Source organism: Pseudophryne corroboree, chromosome 6 (assembly GCF_028390025.1).
Source record: "Pseudophryne corroboree isolate aPseCor3 chromosome 6, aPseCor3.hap2, whole genome shotgun sequence".
In the NCBI taxonomy this organism is placed as follows: domain Eukaryota; kingdom Metazoa; phylum Chordata; class Amphibia; order Anura; family Myobatrachidae; genus Pseudophryne; species Pseudophryne corroboree.
In genome coordinates this window covers 92,072,798-92,100,713 of record NC_086449.1, presented here as the reverse complement: position 1 = coordinate 92,100,713, position 27,916 = coordinate 92,072,798, and the positions used below count along the sequence as shown (strand labels likewise).

The 27,916-nt window shown below is 43.9% G+C and overlaps 1 protein-coding gene across 2 annotated transcripts in view; it reads left to right on the top strand.

Moving 5' to 3' along the window:
• Window positions 1-27,916, top strand: part of COL5A3 (collagen type V alpha 3 chain) — a 331,866-nt gene that overhangs the window by 239,248 nt on the left and 64,702 nt on the right. For both annotated transcript variants that reach the window (XM_063931487.1, XM_063931486.1), the window contains 7 exons: window positions 7,790-7,834; window positions 8,518-8,571; window positions 10,144-10,188; window positions 21,520-21,573; window positions 21,901-21,954; window positions 22,931-22,984; window positions 27,528-27,635. In XM_063931487.1, the coding sequence (XP_063787557.1) occupies window positions 7,790-7,834; window positions 8,518-8,571; window positions 10,144-10,188; window positions 21,520-21,573; window positions 21,901-21,954; window positions 22,931-22,984; window positions 27,528-27,635 (414 nt within the window). The remainder of the gene's footprint in view (window positions 1-7,789; window positions 7,835-8,517; window positions 8,572-10,143; window positions 10,189-21,519; window positions 21,574-21,900; window positions 21,955-22,930; window positions 22,985-27,527; window positions 27,636-27,916) is intronic.

The following is a 27,916-nucleotide window of genomic DNA, read 5'->3' as shown; positions in this document are numbered from 1 at the left end:
GGTGAGGGAGCCCACTCGCAAAGACTCAATATTAGATTTAATTCTTACAAATGGTGACAGGATATCAGACATATATGTGGGTGAGCACCTGGGATCCAGTGATCATCAAGCAGTATGGTTTAGTATAAAGACAGGGTCCAACTCCTGTCACACAAAAACAAAGGTGTTGGATTTTAGAAATGCTGACTTTGCAAAATGGTGAGATGTTTAAGTGATTCATTGGTGGACTGGAGGAACTTGGAAGGGGTGCAGGAGAGCTGGGAAAAACTGAAAAGTGCAATACTAAGGGCAACAGACCTTTGTATCAAAAGGGTTAGGAAAAGCACCAGGAAAAGGAAGCCAGTGTGGTTCACAAAAGAAGTATCAACTAGTGTGAAAGCAAAAAAGATGGCTTTTAGGAAATACAAACAGACCCAAAATAATAATGACAAAGAGGTGTATCTTGACAGACGGAAGGATGCTAAGAAAGTGATCAGACGTGCAAAGGCAGAAGCCTAGGAGAAAATGGCTCAGTCAGTAGATAAAGGGGGCAAAACTTTTTTTAAGTATATAAATGAAAGGAGAAAATCAAATGGAGGAATAATAAGACTTAAGACAGAGGGGTATATTTACAAAGATTCGTGTTTTGGCCGTTTTGAAGGGTGTTTGAACTCGAATGGTATCGGGTGCATTTTACTGCAACTTTTTGAATCCTGATACGATCATTCACTAAGCTGCCGAGTTTTGCACAATTGTTTTTTCCGATGTCGATGTGATTCATAATATCAGGCAGTGTTTTATGGGAGTGATGAGTAAAACACTGCCTGACAAAACACAAGGAATCCCAGCCGGATCAGTGAGATCCGTGCAGGGCTTCATTGTGTACCTTAAAAAGTTGATTAAAGTCTTAAAAATTCTGAAAAAAATCCCCCCTCCTAAGCACAACCAGCCTTAGGCTCTTTGAGCCGGTCCTGGTTGAAAAAATATGGGGGAAGAAATGACAGGGGTTCCCCCATATTTAATCAACCAGCACCGGGCTCTGCACCTGGTCCTGGTTCCAAAAATACGGGGGACAAAAAGCGTAGGGGTCCCCCGTATTTTTTAAACCAGCACCGGGCTCCACTAGCCAGGTACATAATGCCACAGCCAGGGGACACTTTTATACTGGTCCCTGCGGCCCTGGCATTACATACCCAACTAGTCACCCCTGGCCGGGGTACCCTGGAGGAGTGGGAACCCCTTAAATCAAGGGGTCCCCCCCTCCAGCCACCCAAGGGCCAGGGGTGAAGCCCGAGGCTGTCCCCCCCATCCAAGGGCGGCGGATGGGGGGCTGATAGCCTTGTGAAAAAATGTGAATATTGTTTTTTAGTAGCAGTACTACAAGTCCCAACAAGCCGCCCCCGCAAGCTGGTACTTGGAGAACCACAAGTACCAGCATGCGGTTGAAAACCGGGCCCGCTGGTACCTGTAGTACTACTACTAAAAAAATACCCCCCAAAAAACAGGACACACACACCGTGAAAGTATAATTTTATTACATACATGCACACCTCCATACACACATACTTACCTATGTTCCCACGAGGCTCGGTCCTCTTCTCCATGTAGAATCCTTGGGGTACCTGTGAAAAAAATTATACTCACATAATCCAGTGTAGAATCAGACCTTTGTATAATCCACGTACTTGGCAAAATAATAAAACGGAAACCCGACCACGCACTGAAAGGGGCCCCATGTTTACACATGGGACCCCTTTCCCCGACTGCCAGGACCCCCCCTGACTCCTGTCAAAGGGGGTCCCTTCAGCCAATCAGGGAGTGCCACGTCGTGGCGCTCCCTGATTGGCTGAAGGGACCCTCTTTGACAGGAGTCAGGGGGGGTCCTTGCAGTCGGGGAAAGGGGTCCCATGTGTAAACATGGGGCCCCTTTCAGTGCGTGGTCGGGTTTCCATTTTATTATTTTGCCAAGTACGTGGATTATACAAAGGTCTGATTCTACACTGGATTATGTGAGTATAATTTTTTTCACAGGTACCCCAAGGATTCTACATGGAGAAGAGGACCGAGCCTCGTGGGAACATAGGTAAGTATGTGTGTATGGAGGTGTGCATGTAGGTGTGCATGTATGTAATAAAATTATACTTTCACGGTGTGTGTGTCCTGTTTTTTGGGGGGTATTTTTTTAGTAGTAGTACTACAGGTACCAGCGGGCCCGGTTTTCAACCGCATGCTGGTACTTGTGGTTCTCCAAGTACCAGCTTGCGGGGGAGGCTTGCTGGGACTTGTAGTACTGCTACTAAAAACAATATTCACATTTTTTCACAAGGTTATCAGCCCCCCATCCGCCGCCCTTGGATGGGGGGACAGCCTCGGGCTTCACCCCTGGCCCTTGGGTGGCTGGAGGGGGGACCCCTTGATTTAAGGGGTTCCCACTCCTCCAGGGTACCCCGGCCAGGGGTGACTAGTTGAGTATGTAATGCCAGGGCCGCAGGGACCAGTATAAAAGTGTCCCCCGGCTGTGGCATTATGTACCTGGCTAGTGGAGCCCGGTGCTGGTTTCAAAAATACGGGGGACCCCTACGCTTTTTGTCCCCCGTATTTTTGGAACCAGGACCAGGCGCAGAGCCCGGTGCTGGTTGATTAAATATGGGGGAACCCCTGTCATTTTTCACCCCATATTTTTTCAACCAGGACCGGCTCAAAGAGCCCGAGGCTGGTTGTGCTTAGGAGGGGGGACCCTACGCAATTTTTTTTTCCCAGTTTCTACACTAAACAGACCCTTTCCCATAGATAACCATGCACAGATCTCACTGATCCGTGCATGGTTATCCAAACTCGACTGGAAAAAGCAGGTCTATTTTTTTGCTGCTTTTTTTAACGAATCGAAAAAAAACAGACCCGCACTTGAGCACTCAGAAACTAACACCCAAATACGAATGAATAGTGAATGCCCGTATTCTATGAAATAACAGCCGTGTTTGACCGATGGTCTATTCATTCGTATTTCTGAACGTTGTCATTCAAACCATTACGAATAGTCCAAACACTGCCGAGATTGGTGCTTAGTGAATTCCCGGATTGGGACTTAGAAAAAAAAACACAAATCAGACAAACTTGGATTTTTAGTAAATACTGGCCAGAGAGTGAGAATTTGGTGGAGGGAGACAAGGCAATAGCAGATCACCTAAATCATTATTTTTGCTCAGTATTTACTACAGAAGGAGAAGGGAAGGGGCCAGAGTTAAGTTGCAAGGACATTCATAAAAATAAGGTAGATGAAAGTACATTTACAGAGGAGAAGGTCCTAACTGAACTTTCAAAACTAAAAGTGGATAAATCAATGGGGCCAGATGGGATACACCCAAGGATACTAAAAGAGCTAAAAGATGTGCTGGTGGCACCATTAACCGAATTATTTAACAAGTCACTAAATACAGGTGCCATTCCAGAGGACTGGAAAAGAGCAAATGTAGTTCCACTGTACAAAAGTGGAAGCAAGGAAGAAGCAAGTAACTACCAGTAAGCCTTACATCAGTAGTAGGGAAAGTAATGGAAAAACTACTAAAAGAAAGAGTTGTGGAATATCTTAATTCAAACAACTTACAGGATCCAAAACAGCATGGATTTACTGGTGGGAGATAATGCCAAACAAATCTTATTGACTTTTTTGACTCTGTGATGAAAAAAATAGATCAAGGGGGAGCTGTAGATGTAGCATATCTAGACTTTAGTAAGGCATTTGACACTGTCCCACATCGCAGACTGATAAATAAACTTGAAAGTGTGGGGGTGGATTATAAAATAGTTAAAATGATAAGAAACTGGTTGCAGGATAGGAAACAGACAGTTGTAGTAAATGGAGTGCAATCTATGGAGGCAAATGTTACCAGTGGAGTACCCCAGGGATCTGTACTCGGACCAGTTCTCTTTAATATCTTTGTTGGCGACATCGCAAATGGTATTGAAGGGAAAGTATGCCTTTTTGCAGATGATACAAAGATATGCAACAGGGTAGACACACCAGGAGGGGTAAAACAAATGTTTGATGACCTAGCTAGACTTGAAAAATGGTCAAGAACATGGCAACTACAGTTTAATGCTAAAAAATGCAAAATCATGCACTTGGGTCTTAAAAACCCAAAGGCTAAATATAGTATCAAGGGTACTATAATGGAAACTACTGAGGAGGAAAGGGATTTAGGAGTCACTATTTCAAGTGACTTAAAGGCAGGAAAGCAATGCAACAAAGCAATGAGAAAGGCAAGTCAGATGCTTGGTTGCATAGGAAGAGGAATCAGTAGCAGAAAAAGAGAAGTAATAATGCCACTGTATAGGTCATTGGTGCGGCCTCATCTGGAATACTGTGTCCAGTTCTGGAGACCATATCTCCAGAAGGATATAAATACATTAGAGAGTGTAGTGTACAAAGAAGGGCAACTAAAATGGTGCATGGCCTACATCACAAAACTTACCCGGAAAGGCTAAAAGATCTTAACATGTATAGTATGGAGCAGAGAAGGGAAAGTGGAGACATGATAGAAACTTTCAAATATACCAAAGGTTTTAACAAAGTTCAGGAGGGAAACATTCTTCAAAGGAAGAGAAGTATTAGAACTCGAGGACATACACTGAAACTGGAGGGAGGCAGGTTCAGGGGAAATTTAAGGAAAAATTACTTCACAGAAAGGGTAGTGGATAAGTGGAATAGCCTCCCATCAGAGGTGGTAGAGGCTAAGACTGTAGAGCAATTTAAACATGCTTGGGATAGGCATATAAATATCCTTACAAAGAATTAAGGTTCAAAAAGGGTTGAGATTACCTAAAGGTTAAAAAAAAGGGGCAGACTAGATGGGCCAAGTGGTTCTTATCTGCCGTCAAATTCTATGTTAATGCTGTGTACAAGTGGCGTTATACAGTAGCTAGCAGACAGTAGTAAGACTGTGCCTATTTCCTGTGCAGGAGTCCTGTGGACAGATGTGCTGCAGAGGAATCTGAGTACACTGCCCGGCTGGCTGTTATGCATTACACTTTCCTTTGTAGATGCCTCTATTAATCTATGACCAACCTCAGCAGATTTTCTTCCCCAGGTCCTGTCTTTTTCCAGTTAATATTTCATACTGATCGGCTTCTATTCTTTAGTCTGTAACATTGACTGTATTTAATGTTAAACCTATTTCCCCAGCTTGCCGTTCAAAGTTCACCCCGCAATACTGGTAATTTGTCAGTATTTCCAGCAGATTGCAGTTTATTGTGTGCCAGGGAACAGAATGGGTGATTGCATCTGCCCCTAATGACAAGAGGATTTCTATGTAGAAAGCTAATAAAAGAGACTTATCTGCAGGGTCAGACTGGATGACAGGTGTAGAGGGGAAACCCCCTGTAGGCTCCGCTGCCTGAGGGCCCAACCCCCTCCTCTAGAGGTGAAGCAGGTTCATTGATAAATTTGGGAGCTTGGTTTGTTTCTATGGAAACTACACTAAGATTAGCCCTCCTGCCAATCAGATTTCTGACACACCCCTGCCCCTTCCGTTTAATGGGGCCCTGTTCTTTGCATGTCCGCTCTAATGGTTGGCCAAGTCCCTCTGTGGTGGCTGGACGTGCACCCTCTGGTGGCTGCCCGCAGCCCTTAAACTTGGGCCCCTACCACTGCATTCCCTGGTGGTTCCTTCATGCCCCAGACCGACACTGCTTATCTGTTAGCAAGATGATTAAACACTATAAAGGCATGTGCTGTCTATGTATTTACTAGACAGTGTCATACAAGTATAAACTCTAATAAATAATCACACAGACGACAAGGGCTGGCGTTAAATTTGGTCATCAATTTATTGCTAACATTACTACTTGCAACTCGTATGGTGGCAAGGAGAAAGCAGGCAGATCACGCTCTTGCACTGAGGGCCTGCAATCCAGCTGCGGCCACACTTTCACCCAAACAGGTGCCAACAAATGGTTTCTGCCTACTCTTTCTTATCATTCCGAATGACCCACCTGGCAAAGTGGTGCTGCTGACCTACGTACATGGTGGAAATCAGCTAATGGCCTTCTGAAGAGGAGAGTATACCGCTGCTGGCACAGCATGGTTTCTGATCAGATGCTGACTCACGCCACCTAAACACAGACAAAAGAAGGAGGGAAGGAATGTCTTGGAAAAGAGGCTGCAGTTGGGGGAACAGTCTTTAATATAGAAACTCTGGAGGACGTGTACTAAGCAGTGATAAAACTGGAGAAGTGAGCCAGTGGAGAAGTTGCCCATGGCAACCAATCAGCATTGACGTAACATAATTTGCATACTGTAAAAGTATACAGAGCTGCTGATTGGTTGCCATGGGCAGCTTCTCCACTGGCTCACTTATCTACTTTTATCACTGCTTAGTACATGTCCCCATCTGTCTCCAAACCACTCTACTTGTCTGCTGCCCTGTTGGTTAACAATATATCTAGTGATGTAATATTGGCATGGTAAAATGGACATTATAAAGAGGGGGTGCTATCCTTTATTTGTGTGGACATCACCTATGATTTCCTTAAGAATATTTCTTAATTTTGTTGTTGTTACATTTCCTACTTTGGATGGTACAGGTTGAGTATCCCTTATCCAAAATGCTTGGGACCAGAGGTATTTTGGATATCGGATTTTTCCGTATTTTGGAATAATTGCATACCATAATGAGATATCATGGTGATGGGACCTAAGTCTAAGCACAGAATGCATTTATGTCTCATATACACCTTATACACACATCCTGAAGGTTATTTAATACAATATTTTTAATAACTTTGTGCATTAAACAAAGTGTGTGTACATTCACACAATTCATTTATGTTTCATTTAAACCTTATACACACAGCCTGAAGGTCATTTAATACAATATTTTTAATAACTTTGTGTATTAAATAAAGTTTGTGTACATTGAGCCATCAGAAAACAAAGATTTCACTATCTCACTCCACTCAAAAAATTCTGCATTTCGGAATATTCTGTATTTTGGAATAGTTGGATATGGGATACTCAACCTGTATAATAAACAGTACACCAATAACACAGGCCTGCAATGTAAAAGTTGTCTAAAAACAATAGTTGATTTTCTAAGGTTTTTGGGTGCTATTTTCAAAAAACATAATAAAAAATTTCCATCATGTACCATCTTTCCTCAAAACTCACATTTTTATTTCAGTGTTTCCAGAATTACTATATTAAGCTTTAAAACAAAAATGTAATTATAGCGCTATGAGAACATTTTTATGCTAAAATTTGATCAAGTTTTGAAGAAGGAGCAAAGAAGGGTAATAGGAGGAGGGGTTGCTCAGTGAATTTAAAGGGACACTTCCTGAATTCGCATTTAGACTATCTCCCCATAATCTTGGTGCTGTAAATGAAGAACAGGGGAAAGATTTCATCAAGATATTGATGATGCCAGGTTAGGTGGAACGTCAACATGATTGTGGACTTCTGTTGGATGCTGCACAAAGACGAAAGCTGTCTACAAGAGAAAAAGTACCAAAAGAAGCTTTGTGAGAAAGGAATTGTAAATGTGCATTATACAATTTTTTTTTTACAAATATGTTTTAACCAGAATACGTATTATTGTGCTATTGCCTATTTCCCCATATTTTTGCAGTCACTGTGTAACAAAAAACCTTGGGTGATGGAGAAATTTGGTGGTCATACTTGAAATCAGCATGCCAAAACCCATAAGAATAAGCCATCAAATGACAGAGAATTTCAGTGACAATTGTGTAGGCCTGAGTAATATGTCCCTTATAAACACAGTGTACTGTTACTATAATGTTATGTTTCATTCTTCAGGGAAGAGGCGGGCAGCCTGGAACAGCCGGGCAGCGGGGACCCTCGGTAAGCAGATCTTATACTATGTATTATTACAAATGAAGGTAGATATGAAACTAATGGTATTAATGCAAGTGGAAAAAAGAGAGAAGTGTCTTAGTTTGTTAGAACATAGGCATGGATGACATGATGCCTACCCTGCGGCATGACCACTATAGCACTGTGCCCAGCAGGGTCTATACTCTTATATAACATAATTGTAGTGGACTGATTCAGTTAGTGGTGATGTGCCGTTTGAACATCCTACAATGGCTGGTTGCGCCCACATCTGTCAATTACGTTAGACTTAGCATTACGACTTTTCCTGAGCACGTCTATGGGATGCAAGGAAAGATTAGCAATATTGCCATCCCCAATGTGCTATACTGGAACGGCGCTTTGCGGCCAAGCTGCTAACTGAATGGACTTCTTTGGGGGAGTCAGTAGTTTTACTGTAGGTGTCTGGTTACATTTGGGAAATGGGGGGATGTGCATGGGTAAATGTGTTGTGAGAGTTGAAATATATTGATATGTGTTTTATTCATTGCAGGGTATTATTATAAGAACATTTATGATAACAATGATATAGAGTGGGGAACATATTGCCAGCTGAACCAATAGTACCACACACACACACTGACACAATGTGCCTACAGATTGCCAGTCACAGTTCCTAATTACAATTCTGTTTATCGTTTTTTTCTGTATAGGGCACAAGAGGAGAAAGAGGTCAGAGAGGCCCAACTGGAAAACCAGGGCTAAAGGTGAGTGTTCCCCCATTCCTGTGTTTCTGTCTACCATGATTGCAGCGTTGGAAGACTATGCACTATTCTTGGAAGTTCCAGCATTTCAAGCACATTTTCTGCGTTACCTTCACATGTCTGATATTTTTACAATGCAGGCAAGTATTAGACAGCTATATCCTAATAATTGCCTTAATAGACATATTACATACTGTACATCACAGCCCATATTCTGTGAAGAGCCCCATTAAAAATCCAGCAGACCATAGCGAAGATACTGGTTTGAGCCTTCTTAGCCCCTCAGCAAATACAAGTTAGAGTAATCTGGGTCCCACAGTCCCTCCCTTAGCTAATGGATTACCTTGCTCTGCTCCTGTGTCAAATCACTGTCTGAAGAACAGTCACTATCTGAGGCTGGTCTCATATATGAGGCTGGTCACTATCTGAGGATGGTCTCATATCTGAGACTGGTCACTATCTGAGGCTGGTCTCATATCTGACGCCAGTGATTAACTGAGGCTGGTCTCATATATGAAGCCGGTCATTATCTAATGTTGGTCTCATATCTGAGGCCGGTCACCATCTGAGGCTGGTCTCATATCTGAGGCCGGTCACCATCTGAGGCTGGTCTCATATCTGAGGCCAGTCACTATTGGAGGCTGGACTCATATCTGAGGCCGGTGACTGTCTGAGGTTGGTCTCATATCTGCATACCTCCCAACATGACCCTCTCCAGGAGGGACAGCATGCTCTGCTTCTGGACTTTTCTCTTAATGTATAATTGCCAGCACCTGTGTTGAACAGGCTAAGGGATAAGAAAGGTGATGGCAGTCTTAAATTAAGAGGGAAGTCCAGGAGCAGAGCATTCTGTCCCTCCTAGAGAGGGTCATGTTGGGAGGTATGTATCTGAGGCTGATCACTATCTGAGTATGGTCTCATATGTTAGGCCGGGCATTTTCTGTGTCCAGTGACTGTCTGAGGCCCATCACTATCTGAAGCCGATTACTGTGGTCAGTCACTGTCTGAGACCAGTCACTGGGGCCAGTCACTGTCTGGGGGCGGTCACTGTGTGAAGCTGGTCACTGCCTGAGGCCGATCAATGGGGCCAGTCACTGAATGAGGCCAGTCACTATCTGAGGCTGGTCACTATCAGAGGCCAGTCACAATCTGAAGACGGTCACCGTCTGTGGCTGGTCACTGTCTGGGATCAGACAGTATCTGAGGCTACTCTGCTAGAAACCATTAGTGATCCATAACAAACTAGTTCTTATTCTTTGAGATATGTTAGCCCATTAAATGGTCACGATTGTTGCTACAGACAGGCTCATTACTGTCTTACAAGTGAGGTGCAATGAAACTTAAAGAGTCTCATGGGAAGAAACACTGGAGGGTACCTGATGGAAGATATTGTATCTGCATGGAAAACAGGAGAACATTATTCAAGCTAGCTCTGTCATGATCATGTCACTGTCAGCATTAGTGGAATTATAAATAGTATAAGTGGATACTTGAATCTTCAGTTAATGACAGATATTGGGCAGGGATGCCTAGCACTCTGTACGGGAATCCACTGACCATTTGCTCTTTGTGCAGGGAGACGCTGGCCATGATGGTGTAGCAGGAGCTATTGGTGAGAAGGTGAGTCCCGTTCTGGTTGTATCCTATATGTATCCGACCACGTATAGCATATATCTGAGGTCAGCCTGCATGCACATTGTCTTCTACTGTATTCACACATTGAAGAAACTGCAGTTCCAGGCATCAACATGCAAGTCCAAGCAGCAGCACTAATTACTGCATATTCATACTCATTTCTAATGGTAAAGTGCAACGGAATATGCTGTGCTTTATAAGAAACTATAAAAAAATAAATTACCAGGAAGCAGCACTAATTGGTGCATATTCATACTCATTACCAGGCAGCCCAACAAATTTTACTAGCTTTCATTGAAGTGTTACTAAGTAATTCTGTCTGAGCCTAGAATTCAGTACCCTATTTTATGCTCATCGTCTCTCCCCACAGGCCACCTGCTCATCTTAAATTGTATACACACGGTGCGATATATCCTTGCAATTTTGACTATGTAGTCAAAATCCCAAGAAACGTTAGCACATATCGCACCATGGTGGTTATTCCGAGTTGATCGCTCGCTAGCTGTTTTTAGCAGCCGTGCAAACGCTATGCCACCTCCCACTGGGAGTGCATTTTAGCTTAGCAGAAGTGCGAACGAAAGGATCGCAGAACGGCTACAAAGTTTTTGTGTGCAGTTTTAGAGCAGCTCCAGACCTACTCATCACTTGCGATCACTTCAGACTTTTCAGTTCCTGTTTTGACGTCACAAACACGCCCTGCGTTCGCCCAGCCACGCCTGCATTTTTTCTGGCACACCTGTGTTTTTCCAAACACTCCCTGAAAACGGTCAGTTGACACCCAGAAACGCCCTCTTCCTGTCAATCACTCTGCGGCCAGCAGTGCGACTGAAAAGCTTCGCTAGACCCTGTGTGAAACTACATCGTTAGTTGTAATAGTACGTCGCGCATGCGCAGAAGTGCAGTTTTTTTGCCTGATCGCTGCGCAGCGAACGAATGCAGCTAGCGATCAACTCGGAATGACCACCCATGTGTACACAGCTTGCAATACCGATGTGCGGTCCTGCGGGATCAGTATCGCAAGAAAATACAGCCTATGAAGTCAATTTTGACTATCTAGTACTAAAGTATAGTCAAAATCGCACATTACCTATATCGCATAGTCAAAATCATGCATAGTCAGTATCACACCGTGTGTATGCACCTTTACTCATGTATGACAATGCACTCACATAGCAGTGACATCAGGACACACACTACAGGGAGAGTAGTGGAAATTCTATAATTGCCGGTGGATGAAAATATTACTGTGTGCATGACAAGTCCAGGAGGTCTAAAGCTAAAAATATGTTATAGAATAGTCATAGAGGAGACAGTGAACTCCCTGGAGTACAGATACAATGTGTATCATACAAGGATGGCTTTTTGTTAGTGTTAATCTTTAGTGTCCTAACAGTTGTCACTCATTTTGTGTCTAAACATCCAAATGATTGTGTTATACAAGTAATGTTTAATTCCTGGACAGTGTAATGATCTTGTTTAATCATCCCACGTTGTAATTTATTCACCTCACATGAGCTTCAGTCAATTCATTTCATCCATTGAGTGAATTACTTACAGTACATTAACTGCTGATCCCAGGAGAGGTTACATCTCAGGAGAATAATTGTATAAAATGGGATGTAATATCATTACTGAGACATCTGAGTAAATGTGGCCTACATGTCCACATAGGGCTTAATTCAAGGTTGATTGCAAAACAATATTTTCCTCTAATGGGTAAAACCATGTGCACTGCAGGTGGGGCAGATATAACATGTGCAGAGAGAGTTAGATTTGGGTGGATTATTTTGTTTCTGTGCAGGGTAAATACTGGCTGCTTTATTTTTTACACTGCAATTTAGATTTCAGTTTGAACACACCCCACCCAAATCTAACTCTCGCTGTACATGTTCTATCTGCCCCTCCCCCCCACCCGCAGTCCACATGGTTTTACCCAGTAGAGGAAGATTTGGGGGCATTTAAGCAAATAAAAAAGATCTCTATAACTATTACTGCATGAAGTTTACATTGTTAAGAAACTTTGCCTGTGTTTTAATAACCAACCTCTTATTTTTTTTAACCGCTCCAATATTCTTTAGGATGATTGCTCTAAATGTAATTTTATTAATTAGATATTGAGATTGAGATCAAACATTTTGAAACTCATCTATCAAGGAGAGGTGGCACAAGGATCAAAATTTGTCAGGTGGCCTGTAATTTATATGGGTGGTCCTGTTCACAGGCACCAAGATCCTTTAGGCATGATGATATTCTGTTAGCAAATGGAATGGGTTAAATGCAATATGGCTGGAATCATAATCCTACATGTGAAAGCGGCTGCAAAAGAACATTTCTGAACATCTAAAAGAGCCTCTATTCTCACATCAGTAGCCCTTAAAACAATATATGAAACAGCAACAACTCACATCCACCCATTCACGGGAATAAATAAAAAATTACAACTTACACCCTCCTACGGTTCTAGCTATCCACCAATCAGCAGTCACTGTCTGGTTGCAGGCTGGGGGGTAGCCGCTCTGATTGAACCTGTAGCCAATGAAATGATCAGAATGGTGACTATAGGGACACCGACACAAAAACAGGCAGTACATATAAACTCCTGTACTTTGGTCTGTGCGTTGTTCACTATTCAGCATTGACCATTCTTCTTGTAATGTGTCCTCACAGCAACGTGTGATGCCTGCAGAACACCTGAAAAATATTTAGTTGTGGAGCTAAACGGAAAATGGGTCTGTAAGTTTAGATATCTGGGGCTGTATCTTGAGTAATCTTAATATAAGTGCAACTTAAAATCCAGCATATAGAGGCACAAACATGTGGGTATAATCATCAATACCAACTGGATCAGTTGCCTTAGGCACAACATGATATACCACACAAGCTGTGTCTTACAGAGACATGTAAATAAATATCTGATGCACCTCTAAAAGCCATGGATGACCCATCTCTACACTCTACTACACTTACACGTGAACAGCCTAACGACCGCTCCAAGCACAAGATGCTTACAGTAACACAACACAGGAGCGGGCGATAACGCTCAACTCACAATACAGGAGCACTTTCTGAGCCTCCCAGTGAGGCACATTTTACACATCCCATTTTTACATTGCACAAATGGCTTTGTGTTAGAGATGAGCGCCTGAAATTTTTCGGGTTTTGTGTTTTGGTTTTGGGTTCGGTTCCGCGGCCGTGTTTTGGGTTCGAACGCGTTTTGGCAAAACCTCACCGAATTATTTTTGTCGGATTCGGGTGTGTTTTGGATTCGGGTGTTTTTTTCCAAAAACACTAAAAAACAGCTTAAATCATAGAATTTGGGGGTCATTTTGATCCCAAAGTATTATTAACCTCAAAAACCATAATTTACACTCATTTTCAGTCTATTCTGAATACCTCACACCTCACAATATTATTTTTAGTCCTAAAATTTGCACCGAGGTCGCTGTGTGAGTAAGATAAGCGACCCTAGTGGCCGACACAAACACCGGGCCCATCTAGGAGTGGCACTGCAGTGTCACGCAGGATGTCCCTTCCAAAAAACCCTCCCCAAACAGCACATGACGCAAAGAAAAAAAGAGGCGCAATGAGGTAGCTGTGTGAGTAAGATTAGCGACCCTAGTGGCCGACACAAACACCGGGCCCATCTAGGAGTGGCACTGCAGTGTCACGCAGGATGGCCCTTCCAAAAAACCCTCCCCAAACAGCACATGACGCAAAGAAAAAAAGAGGCGCAATGAGGTAGCTGACTGTGTGAGTAAGATTAGCGACCCTAGTGGCCGACACAAACACCGGGCACATCTAGGAGTGGCACTGCAGTGTCACGCAGGATGTCCCTTCCAAAAAACCCTCCCCAAACAGCACATGACGCAAAGAAAAAAAGAGGCGCAATGAGGTAGCTGTGTGAGTAAGATTAGCGACCCTAGTGGCCGACACAAACACCGGGCCCATCTAGGAGTGGCACTGCAGTGTCACGCAGGATGTCCCTTCCAAAAAACCCTCCCCAATCAGCACATGATGCAAAGAAAAAGAAAAGAAAAAAGAGGTGCAAGATGGAATTATCCTTGGGCCCTCCCACCCACCCTTATGTTGTATAAACAAAACAGGACATGCACACTTTAACCAACCCATCATTTCAGTGACAGGGTCTGCCACACGACTGTGACTGATATGACGGGTTGGTTTGGACCCCCCCAAAAAAAGAAGCAATTAATCTCTCCTTGCACAAACTGGCTCTACAGAGGCAAGATGTCCACCTCATCTTCACCCTCCGATATATCACCGTGTACATCCCCCTCCTCACAGATTATCAATTCGTCCCCACTGGAATCCACCATCTCAGCTCCCTGTGTACTTTGTGGAGGCAATTGCTGCTGGTCAATGTCTCCGCGGAGGAATTGATTATAATTCATTTTAATGAACATCATCTTCTCCACATTTTCTGGATGTAACCTCGTACGCCGATTGCTGACAAGGTGAGCGGCGGCACTAAACACTCTTTCGGAGTACACACTTGTGGGAGGGCAACTTAGGTAGAATAAAGCCAGTTTGTGCAAGGGCCTCCAAATTGCCTCTTTTTCCTGCCAGTATAAGTACGGACTGTGTGACGTGCCTACTTGGATGCGGTCACTCATATAATCCTCCACCATTCTATCAATGTTGAGAGAATCATATGCAGTGACAGTAGACGACATGTCCGTAATCGTTGTCAGGTCCTTCAGTCCGGACCAGATGTCAGCATCAGCAGTCGCTCCAGACTGCCCTGCATCACCGCCAGCGGGTGGGCTCGGAATTCTGAGCCTTTTCCTCGCACCCCCAGTTGCGGGAGAATGTGAAGGAGGAGATGTTGACAGGTCGCGTTCCGCTTGACTTGACAATTTTGTCACCAGCAGGTCTTTCAACCCCAGCAGACCTGTGTCTGCCGGAAAGAGAGATCCAAGGTAGGCTTTAAATCTAGGATCGAGCACGGTGGCCAAAATGTAGTGCTCTGATTTCAACAGATTGACCACCCGTGAATCCTTGTTAAGCGAATTAAGGGCTGCATCCACAAGTCCCACATGCCTAGCGGAATCGCTCCGTGTTAGCTCCTTCTTCAATGCCTCCAGCTTCTTCTGCAAAAGCCTGATGAGGGGAATGACCTGACTCAGGCTGGCAGTGTCTGAACTGACTTCACGTGTGGCAAGTTCAAAGGGCATCAGAACCTTGCACAACGTTGAAATCATTCTCCACTGCACTTGAGACAGGTGCATTCCATCTCCTATATCGTGCTCAATTGTATAGGCTTGAATGGCCTTTTGCTGCTCCTCCAACCTCTGAAGCATATAGAGGGTTGAATTCCACCTCGTTACCACTTCTTGCTTCAGATGATGGCAGGGCAGGTTCAGTAGTTTTTGGTGGTGCTCCAGTCTTCTGTACGTGGTGCCTGTACGCCGAAAGTGTCCCGCAATTTTTCTGGCCACCGACAGCATCTCTTGCACGCCCCTGTCGTTTTTTAAAAAATTCTGCACCACCAAATTCAAGGTATGTGCAAAACATGGGACGTGCTGGAATTTGCCCATATTTAATGCACACACAATATTGCTGGCGTTGTCCGATGCCACAAATCCACAGGAGAGTCCAATTGGGGTAAGCCATTCCGCGATGATCTTCCTCAGTTGCCGTAAGAGGTTTTCAGCTGTGTGCGTATTCTGGAAAGCGGTGATACAAAGCGTAGCCTGCCTAGGAAAGAGTTGGCGTTTGCGAGATGCTGCTACTGGTGCCGCCGCTGCTGTTCTTGCGGCGGGAGTCCATACATCTACCCAGTGGGCTGTCACAGTCATATAGTCCTGACCCTGCCCTGCTCCACTTGTCCACATGTCCGTGGTTAAGTGGACATTGGGTACAACTGCATTTTTTAGGACACTGGTGAGTCTTTTTCTGACGTCCGTGTACATTCTCGGTATCGCCTGCCTAGAGAAGTGGAACCTAGATGGTATTTGGTAACGGGGGCACACTGCCTCAATAAATTGTCTAGTTCCCTGTGAACTAACGGCGGATACCGGACGCACGTCTAACACCAACATAGTTGTCAAGGACTCAGTTATCCGCTTTGCAGTAGGATGACTGCTGTGATATTTCATCTTCCTCGCAAAGGACTGTTGAACAGTCAATTGCTTACTGGAAGTAGTACAAGTGGGCTTACGACTTCCCCTCTGGGATGACCATCGACTCCCAGCAGCAACAACAGCAGCGCCAGCAGCAGTAGGCGTTACACGCAAGGATGCATCGGAGGAATCCCAGGCAGGAGAGGACTCGTCAGACTTGCCAGTGACATGGCCTGCAGGACTATTGGCATTCCTGGGGAAGGAGGAAATTGACACTGAGGGAGTTGGTGGGGTGGTTTGCGTGAGCTTGGTTACAAGAGGAAGGGATTTACTGGTCAGTGGACTGCTTCCGCTGTCACCCAAAGTTTTTGAACTTGTCACTGACTTATTATGAATGCGCTGCAGGTGACGTATAAAGGAGGATGTTCCGAGGTGGTTAACGTCCTTACCCCTACTTATTACAGCTTGACAAAGGGAACACACGGCTTGACACCTGTTGTCCGCATTTCTGGTGAAATACCTCCACACCGAAGAGCTGATTTTTTTGGTATTTTCACCTGGCATGTCAACGGCCATATTCCTCCCACGGACAACAGGTGTCTCCCCGGGTGCCTGACTTAAACAAACCACCTCACCATCAGAATCCTTCTGGTCAATTTCCTCCCCAGCGCCAGCAACACCCATATCCTCCTCATCCTGGTGTACTTCAACACTGACATCTTCAATCTGACTATCAGGAACTGGACTGCGGGTGCTCCTTCCAGCACTTGCAGGGGGCATGCAAATAGTGGAAGGCGCATGCTCTTCACGTCCAGTGTTGGGAAGGTCAGGCATCGCAAACGACACAATTGGACTCTCCTTGTGGATTTGGGATTTCAAAGAACGCACAGTTCTTTGCGGTGCTTTTGCCAGCTTGAGTCTTTTCAGTTTTCTAGCGAGAGGCTGAGTGCTTCCATCCTCATGTGAAGCTGAACCACTAGCCATGAACATAGGCCAGGGCCTCAGCCGTTCCTTGCCACTCCGTGTGGTAAATGGCATATTGGCAAGTTTACGCTTCTCCTCCGACAATTTTATTTTAGGTTTTGGAGTCCTTTTTTTTCTGATATTTGGTGTTTTGGATTTGACATGCTCTGTACTATGACATTGGGCATCGGCCTTGGCAGACGACGTTGCTGGCATTTCATCGTCTCGGCCATGACTAGTGGCAGCAGCTTCAGCACGAGGTGGAAGTGGATCTTGATCTTTCCCTAATTTTGGAACCTCAACTTTTTTGTTCTCCATATTTTATAGGCAGAACTAAAAGGCACCTCAGGTAAACAATGGAGATGGATGGATTGGATACTAGTATACAATTATGGACGGACTGCCACGGTTAGGTGGTATAAAAAAACCACGGTTAGGTGGTATATATTGTAATACAATTATGGATGGACGGACTGCCTGCCGAGTGCCGACACAGAGGTAGCCACAGCCGTGAACTACCGCACTGTACACTGGTTGATAAAGAGATAGTAGTATACTCGTAACAACTAGTATGACTGACTATGACGGTATAAAGAATGAAAAAAAAACCACGGTTAGGTGGTATATATTGTAATACAATTATGGATGGACGGACTGCCTGCCGAGTTCCGACACAGAGGTAGCCACAGCCGTGAACTACCGCACTGTACACTGGTTGATAAAGAGATAGTAGTATACTCGTAACAACTAGTATGACTGACTATGACGGTATAAAGAATGAAAAAAAAACCACGGTTAGGTGGTATATATTATAATACAATTATGGATGGACGGACTGCCTGCCGACTGCCGACACAGAGGTAGCCACAGCCGTGAACTACCGCACTGTACACTGGTTGATAAAGAGATAGTAGTATACTCGTAACAACTAGTATGACACTATGACGGTATAAAGAATGAAAAAAAAACCACGGTTAGGTGGTATATATTATAATAATACAATTATGGATGGACGGACTGCCTGCCGAGTTCCGACACAGAGGTAGCCACAGCCGTGAACTACCGCACTGTACACTGGTTGATAAAGAGATAGTAGTATACTCGTAACAACTAGTATGACTGACTATGACGGTATAAAGAATGAAAAAAAAACCAAGGTTAGGTGGTATATATTGTAATACAATTATGGATGGACGGACTGCCTGCCGAGTTCCGACACAGAGGTAGCCACAGCCGTGAACTACCGCACTGTACACTGGTTGATAAAGAGATAGTAGTATACTCGTAACAACTAGTATGACTGACTATGACGGTATAAAGAATGAAAAAAAAAAACACGGTTAGGTGGTATATATTATAATACAATTATGGATGGACGGACTGCCTGCCGACTGCCGACACAGAGGTAGCCACAGCCGTGAACTACCGCACTGTACACTGGTTGATAAAGAGATAGTAGTATACTCGTAACAACTAGTATGACACTATGACGGTATAAAGAATGAAAAAAAAACCACGGTTAGGTGGTATATATTATAATAATACAATTATGGATGGACGGACTGCCTGCCGAGTTCCGACACTGAGGTAGCCACAGCCGTGAACTACCGCACTGTACACTGGTTGATAAAGAGATAGTAGTATACTCGTAACAACTAGTATGACTGACTATGACGGTATAAAGAATGAAAAAAAAACCACGGTTAGGTGGTATATATTGTAATACAATTATGGATGGACGGACTGCCTGCCGAGTTCCGACACAGAGGTAGCCACAGCCGTGAACTACCGCACTGTACACTGGTTGATAAAGAGATAGTAGTATACTCGTAACAACTAGTATGACTGACTATGACGGTATAAAGAATGAAAAAAAAACCACGGTTAGGTGGTATATATTATAATACAATTATGGATGGACGGACTGCCTGCCGACTGCCGACACAGAGGTAGCCACAGCCGTGAACTACCGCACTGTACACTGGTTGATAAAGAGATAGTAGTATACTCGTAACAACTAGTATGACACTATGACGGTATAAAGAATGAAAAAAAAACCACGGTTAGGTGGTATATATTATAATACAATTATGGATGGACGGACTGCCTGCCGACTGCCGACACAGAGGTAGCCACAGCCGTGAACTACCGCACTGTACACTGGTTGATAAAGAGATAGTAGTATACTCGTAACAACTAGTATGACACTATGACGGTATAAAGAATGAAAAAAAAACCACGGTTAGGTGGTATATATTATAATACAATTATGGATGGACGGACTGCCTGCCGAGTGCCGACACAGAGGTAGCCACAGCCGTGAACTACCGCACTGTACACTGGTTGATAAAGAGATAGTAGTATACTCGTAACAACTAGTATGACTGACTATGACGGTATAAAGAATGAAAAAAAAACCACGGTTAGGTGGTATATATTATAATACAATTATGGATGGACGGACTGCCTGCCGACTGCCGACACAGAGGTAGCCACAGCCGTGAACTACCGCACTGTACACTGGTTGATAAAGAGATAGTAGTATACTCGTAACAACTAGTATGACACTATGACGGTATAAAGAATGAAAAAAAAACCACGGTTAGGTGGTATATATTATAATACAATTATGGATGGACGGACTGCCTGCCGACTGCCGACACAGAGGTAGCCACAGCCGTGAACTACCGCACTGTACACTGGTTGATAAAGAGATAGTAGTATACTCGTAACAACTAGTATGACACTATGACGGTATAAAGAATGAAAAAAAAACCACGGTTAGGTGGTATATATTATAATAATACAATTATGGATGGACGGACTGCCTGCCGACTGCCGACACAGAGGTAGCCACAGCCGTGAACTACCGCACTGTACACTGGTTGATAAAGAGATAGTAGTATACTCGTAACAACTAGTATGACTATGACGACGGTATAAAGAAAGAAAAAAAAATACCACGGTTAGGTGGTATATAATTATACAATTATGGATGGACGGACTGCCTGCCGAGTGCCGACTGCCGACACAGAGGTAGCCACAGCCGTGAACTACCGCACTGTACTGTGTCTGCTGCTAATATAGACTGGTTGATAAAGAGATAGTATACAACAATATACTACTATACTGGTGGTCAGGCACTGGTCACCACTAGTCACACTGGCAGTGGCACTCCTGCAGCAAAAGTGTGCACTGTTTAATTTTAAATTAATATAATATTATGTACTCCTGGCTCCTGCTATAACAACCTGCAGTGCTCCCCAGTCTCCCCCACAATTATTATAAGCTTTTATACATTGATGTGCAGCACACTGGGCTGAGCTGAGTGCACACAGACTGAGTCACACTGTGTGACTGCTGTGTATCGTTTTTTTCAGGCAGAGAACGGATATAGCAGAGAACGGATATATTAAATAAAAGTTAACTTAACAACAACTGCACTGGTCACTGTGGTAAACTCTGTCTGCACAATCTCTCTCTCTCTCTCTCTCTTCTAATCTATTCTAATGGAGAGGACGCCAGCCACGTCCTCTCCCTATCAATCTCAATGCACGTGTGAAAATGGCGGCGACGCGCGGCTCCTTATATAGAATCCGAGTCTCGCGAGAATCCGACAGCGTCATGATGACGTTCGGGCGCGCTCGGGTTAACCGAGCAAGGCGGGAAGATCCGAGTCGCTCGGACCCGTGAAAAAAAAAGTGAAGTTCGTGCGGGTTCGGATTCAAAGAAACCGAACCCGCTCATCTCTACTTTGTGTACAACTCAAAGTCAGGTCCATGGGACATTAACCTCACCCGAGGGGTTTCCAAAGGTAAACCTGCAGAAATTCTTCTCTCCATTGTGTAAAGGTGTGTACACACAGAGCGATATGGCTCAGTGATTTTTACTATATAGTCAAAAGCGCTAAGAAAGTTAGTGAATATCGCTCCGTATGTACACAGCGAGCGATAGTGATGCGCATCCCCACTAGGTCGCTATCGCTAGGAAAAATAGACTGTGGAGGCAAGTCAATTTTGACTATGTCGCTGGAAAAGTAAAAGCATCCCCCTATTTAAATGAGTTAGTCAAAATCGCCCATAGTCAAAATCGTTGGTAAGGATAGTCAAAATCGCCTACTGCCAGTTCAAGGTAAATCGCTCAGTCAAAATCGCTCCGTGCGTATGCACCGTAAGAATTGCTTCTGCAGATGTATTTATATATTTATTGTTTTTGCATTAGTTTGTTATTATTATTATTATGTATTTATTTATTTATTTATTTTTATTCCCAGGGACCAATGGGGCCTATCGGACCAGTCGGCTTTGCAGGACCTAAAGGACCAAATGTAAGTGGAGGCTACTTTGAATCTGGACAACATAGTACCTAGCAGTTAGATGACGTTACCACTATGGGCTCAGCCAGGATATCGAGTGCCTCCCGGCTCATCTTCTTAGCTTACTATCATTACGAGTCATCGTTATCAGTCTACAGATACTCAGTATAACTATACAGCTCAGTGCAATCAGGGTCTACATAGTATCTGCATTAAAGGCCCACTGTGTTGTGATAATATTGTCTGTTCTATGTCTATTTTGATTTTTTTATATAACGTTACAGTTATTCACCCTCTTTTTCCCTAACACGTGATGTGATGTCTATGTTTTCTCATCAGGGTCCTTCGGGGAAAGACGGCTTACCTGGACATGCCGGCCAGCGAGGAGAGCCAGTAAGATCATTAATTTGTTTCCAACCTGAAATCTTCTTCTGTAGTGATTGATTTAAGGAGAAATCAGTCTGAATTTTTTTTCCCTGCTCAATCTTCTGGGTTAAAGCATTTTAGATTTTTAATGATAAGATTTTTAACATAGTTACAATAATAATGTCCATGATGCAGAAATCAATGTATGGAATGGCTTCACTTGAGAAGTTGTTTATAGTTGGTGGCGCACCTGCATTACACATTGAGGATTTGTATCTTAAAGTAATATTATTGTTATGACAATATAGTAGTAGCAGTATTACATTATTAGTATTTGTGAAACGCCAGCACATACCGCAGTGCTGTACATTAAGGGGATCATTTGGCCCACAAATGAAACAGAGGGTGGATGTCACTCTGCCCATGAACTTACAGTCTAATACCGAGAGAATGTGCTACAGTATTCCAGCTGATATTGGGCATTCGGTCAGACACTGCAGATTTTCTGGACACAAAACAATATCCATGCCTGATCATAATCCGATCCAAAGGAAACTGGATCATTATCAGACATATTGGCAAATATGACAGGAAGAAGATCGTTAACTACCAGGTGGTCAGATCTTGTCCAGTTTGGTCACCTATGTGTGTAGTCATATCGGAAAGCGTTGTGGTACAAATCTAGAGGAGAGGGATGTCTGGGATAAACTATGTGCTGCCTCCTGCTTCCTGTGGTCTAAAAATATTCTTCTGTTAAATGTTTTATCAAAATGAGTCAGATATAATTGATTAATTCTGTGATAAAACCTTTGCTGGTCCATGTATCCTCCCCATGTGGTAGCTTTGATAATTGGGTTCTCCTTGTAAGCACTCAAGCATAACATTATGGTCATTGTCCTAAGGCAGCCCCATCCTCGGGGATTTCTAATGTAGGATTTCTCAGTGCCGATCAAATTTCCTCTTCTCTTCCATCAACATCCTTCTTTTATATTCTACTTAACAGGGTTTTCAAGGCAAAACAGGTCTTCCGGGGCCAGCTGGAGTTGTGGGACCACAGGTATGTCTGCTATATAAAGAAACAAATTTAATAGTATTTACATTGTACTCCGAGAGTACAGATAAGCTGTGATGAAACATTACAGAAGAACTTCACCAACCATATTTGATGTCCACTGTAGAGAGAATACCACAGGTGTGTTAATGTATTTGTAGAAGTAATATCTCTTTGCTGAGGAATTCATTTTTCTAGAACTAGCAGTGAGCATCATTATTGATGGTGATTTGTTAGGCCTCATAGCAGGGCTGTAAGTTGAGCTTTGCATGAAGGGTGAACTCCAGGGTACAAATCTCAGGGGAAGCTCTGGGAATTCATATTTTAGAATCATATGGTTACAAATGAGGACATGGGGTGCTTCAGTTTTCCTTCTTGCACCAGGCACTGAAATTTCTAGTTATGGCTTTGTCCAATAGTGTTTCATAGCAGCAGGCAGGAAAACAGGGCATATATAAAACATACTGTACTATGTAGACTAAATAATGCAGATACATAGACACAGTGAGAGAGGGAGAGAGAGAGAGAGAGCTTGCAATGTAGAGGGATATGAGAAGATATGTGACACTGGCAAGAGTAGTGAATGGTCCTCAGAGTGGATATCGGGACAGATGTGCAAGGTTGTACTACTATGCACTGTATAGGTGAGAGTAGGGTAGGCTCTAGTACAGATGTGCAAGGGTGTACTAGTGTGCATTGTATAGGTGAGAGTAGGGTAGGCTCTAGTACAGATGTGCAAGGGTGTACTAGTGTGCATTGTATAGGTGAGAATAGGGTAGGCTCTAGTACAGATATGCAAGGGTGTACTAGTGTGCACTGTATAGGTGAGAGTAGGGTAGGCTCTAGTACAGATATGCAAGGGTGTACTAGTGTGCACTGTATAGGTGAGAGTAGGGTAGGCTCTGGTACGGATGTGCAAGGGTGTACTAGTGTGCACTGTATAGGTGAGAATAGGGTAGGCTCTAGTACAGATATGCAAGGGTGTACTAGTGTGCACTGTATAGGTGAGAGTAGGGTAGGCTCTAGTACAGATGTGCAAGGGTGTACTAGTGTGCATTGTATAGGTGAGAGTAGGGTAGGCTCTAGTACAGATATGCAAGGTTGTACTAGTGTGCACTGTATAGGTGAGAGTAGGGTAGGCTCTAGTACAGATATGCAAGGGTGTACTAGTGTGTACTGTATAGGTGAGAGTAGGGTAGGCTCTGGTACAGATGTGCAAGGTTGTACTAGTGTGCACTGTATAGGTGAGAATAGGGTGGGCTCTAGTACAGATATGCAAGGGTGTACTAGTGTGCACTGTATGGGTGAGAGTAGTGTAGGCTCTGGTACGGATGTGCAAGGTTGTACTAGTGTGCATTGTATAGGTGAGAGTAGGGTAGGCTCTAGTACAGATATGCAAGGGTTAACTAGTGTGCATTGTATAGGTGAGAGTAGGGTAGGCTCTAGTACAGATGTGCAAGGTTGTACTAGTGTGCACTGTATAGGTGAGAGTAGGGTAGGCTCTAGTACAGATATGCAAGGTTGTACTAGTGTGCATTGTATAAGTGAGAGTAGGGTAGGCTCTAGTACAGATGTGCAAGGGTGTACTAGTGTGCATTGTATAGGTGAGAATAGGGTAGGCTCTAGTACAGATGTGCAAGTGTGTTCTAGTGTGCACTGTATAGGTGAGAATAGGGTAGGCTCTGGTACGGATGTGCAAGGGTGTACTAGTGTGCACTGTATAGGTGAGAGTAGGGTAGGCTCTAGTACAGATGTGCAAGGGTGTACTAGTGTGCACTGTATAGGTGAGAGTAGGGTAGGCTCTAGTACAGATATGCAAGGGTGTACTAGTGTGCATTGTATAGGTGAGAGTAGGGTAGGCTCTAGTACACATATGCAAGGGTGTACTAGTGTGTACTGTATAGGTGAGAGTAGGGTAGGCTCTGGTACAGATGTGCAAGGTTGTACTAGTGTGCACTGTATAGGTGAGAATAGGGTGGGCTCTAGTACAGATATGCAAGGGTGTACTAGTGTGCATTGTATAGGTGAGAGTAGGGTAGGCTCTAGTACACATATGCAAGGGTGTACTAGTGTGTACTGTATAGGTGAGAGTAGGGTAGGCTCTGGTACAGATGTGCAAGGTTGTACTAGTGTGCACTGTATAGGTGAGAATAGGGTGGGCTCTAGTACAGATATGCAAGGGTGTACTAGTGTGCACTGTATGGGTGAGAGTAGTGTAGGCTCTGGTACGGATGTGCAAGGTTGTACTAGTGTGCACTGTATAGGTGAGAGTAGGGTAGGCTCTAGTACAGATATGCAAGGTTGTACTAGTGTGCACTGTATAGGTGAGAGTAGGGTAGGCTCTAGTACAGATGTGCAAGGTTGTACTAGTGTGCATTGTATAGGTGAGAGTAGGGTAGGCTCTAGTACAGATATGCAAGGGTTAACTAGTGTGCATTGTATAGGTGAGAGTAGGGTAGGCTCTAGTACAGATGTGCAAGGTTGTACTAGTGTGCACTGTATAGGTGAGAGTAGGGTAGGCTCTAGTACAGATGTGCAAGGTTGTACTAGTGTGCATTGTATAAGTGAGAGTAGGGTAGGCTCTAGTACAGATGTGCAAGGGTGTACTAGTGTGCATTGTATAGGTGAGAATAGGGTAGGCTCTAGTACAGATGTGCAAGTGTGTTCTAGTGTGCACTGTATAGGTGAGAATAGGGTAGGCTCTGGTACGGATGTGCAAGGGTGTACTAGTGTGCACTGTATAGGTGAGAGTAGGGTAGGCTCTAGTACAGATGTGCAATGGTGTACTAGTGTGCATTGTATAGGTGAGAATAGGGTAGGCTCTAGTACAGATGTGCAAGTGTGTTCTAGTGTGCACTGTATAGGTGAGAATAGGGTAGGCTCTGGTACGGATGTGCAAGGGTGTACTAGTGTGCACTGTATAGGTGAGAGTAGGGTAGGCTCTAGTACAGATATGCAAGGGTGTACTAGTGTATACTGTATAGGTGAGAGTAGGGTAGGCTCTGGTACAGATGTGCAAGGTTGTACTAGTGTGCACTGTATAGGTGAGAATAGGGTGGGCTCTAGTACAGATATGCAAGGGTGCACTAGTGTGCACTGTATGGGTGAGAGTAGTGTAGGCTCTGGTACGGATGTGCAAGGTTGTACTAGTGTGCACTGTATAGGTGAGAGTAGGGTAGGCTCTAGTACAGATATGCAAGGTTGTACTAGTGTGCACTGTATAGGTGAGAGTAGGGTAGGCTCTAGTACAGATATGCAAGGTTGTACTAGTGTGCACTGTATAGGTGAGAGTAGGGTAGGCTCTAGTACAGATATGCAAGGTTGTACTAGTGTGCGCTGTATAGGTGAGAGTAGGGTAGGCTCTAGTACAGATGTGCAAGGTTGTACTAGTGTGCACTGTATAGGTGAGAGTAGGGTAGGCTCTAGTACAGATGTGCAAGGGTGTACTAGTGTGCATTGTATAGGTGAGAGTAGGGTAGGCTCTAGTACAGATGTGCAAGGTTGTACTAGTGTGCATTGTATAGGTGAGAGTAGGGTAGGCTCTAGTACAGATATGCAAGGGTGTACTAGTGTGCACTGTATAGGTGAGAGTAGGGTAGGCTCTAGTACAGATATGCAAGGGTGTACTAGTGTGCACTGTATAGGTGAGAGTAGGGTAGGCTCTAGTAAAGATGTGCAAGGGTGTACTAGTGTGCACTGTATAGGTGAGAGTAGGGTAGGCTCTAGTACAGATATGCAAGGTTGTACTAGTGTGCACTGTATAGGTGAGAGTAGGGTAGGCTCTAGTACAGATGTGCAAGGGTGTACTAGTGTGCATTGTATAGGTGAGAGTAGGGTAGGCTCTAGTACAGATGTGCAAGGTTGTACTAGTGTGCACTGTATAGGTGAGAGTAGGGTAGGCTCTAGTACAGATATGCAAGGGTGTACTAGTGTGCACTGTATAGGTGAGAATAGGGTAGGCTCTAGTACAGATATGCAAGTGTGTTCTAGTGTGCACTGTATAGGTGAGAGTAGGGTAGGCTCTAGTACAGATATGCAAGTGTGTTCTAGTGTGCACTGTATAGGTGAGAGTAGGGTAGGCTCTGGTACGGATGTGCAAGGGTGTACTAGTGTGCATTGTATAGGTGAGAGTAGGGTAGGCTCTGGTACGGATGTGCAAGGGTGTACTAGTGTGCACTGTATGGGTGAGAGTAGTGTAGGCTCTGGTACGGATGTGCAAGGGTGTACTAGTGTGCACTGTATAGGTGAGAGTAGGTACAGTATAGTGACATTTGGAGGAGGGAATTTCTAAGCTCTGTTTTGATGTGATGAAGTGGAATACACATTTATTTTATTTTTTGCAAAATGGCAAAAAAATTATTTAATCCAATTTCAGTCGTAGAAATACATTTTTCTCCAAGGTATATATTGGAAGGTTGAAAAACTACAGTTTCTATATCAATATAATAAAGGGATAGGTAACAAGCTATGTATATATTACATTATCAAAGGATTTTCTTTGTCTCATGAAACCCACCGGCCTGTCATTTTATGTTTTCTCCATATATAGGGCAATTCTGGGGAAACAGGCCCTATGGGAGAGCGGGGTCATCCAGGATCACCGGGATCACCAGGGGAACACGGATTGCCTGGGGCAGCTGGGCGAGAAGGTGCCAAGGTATGATCCAAAGTGTGAACCAGGAGGGTTTCTGGAGTATAGATTTGTTTGCTAAACTCTAGCAAGCGATACATTTAGATAAGATTACCTGTAGTCTTCATGATACAATATCAGTATATTGAGAAGTGTGTAGCTACTTTATACCATTATGGGTTTTATTTTTGTCACCTCTGTTGCTGGGAGGCGACCTACAAGTTATTCTCTTTTTTTTTTTCATCTGTCACCTTCCTTTCCTATGCATATCACGTTTCATGCAAAGAAGAGACAGGAGGCAGATTCAG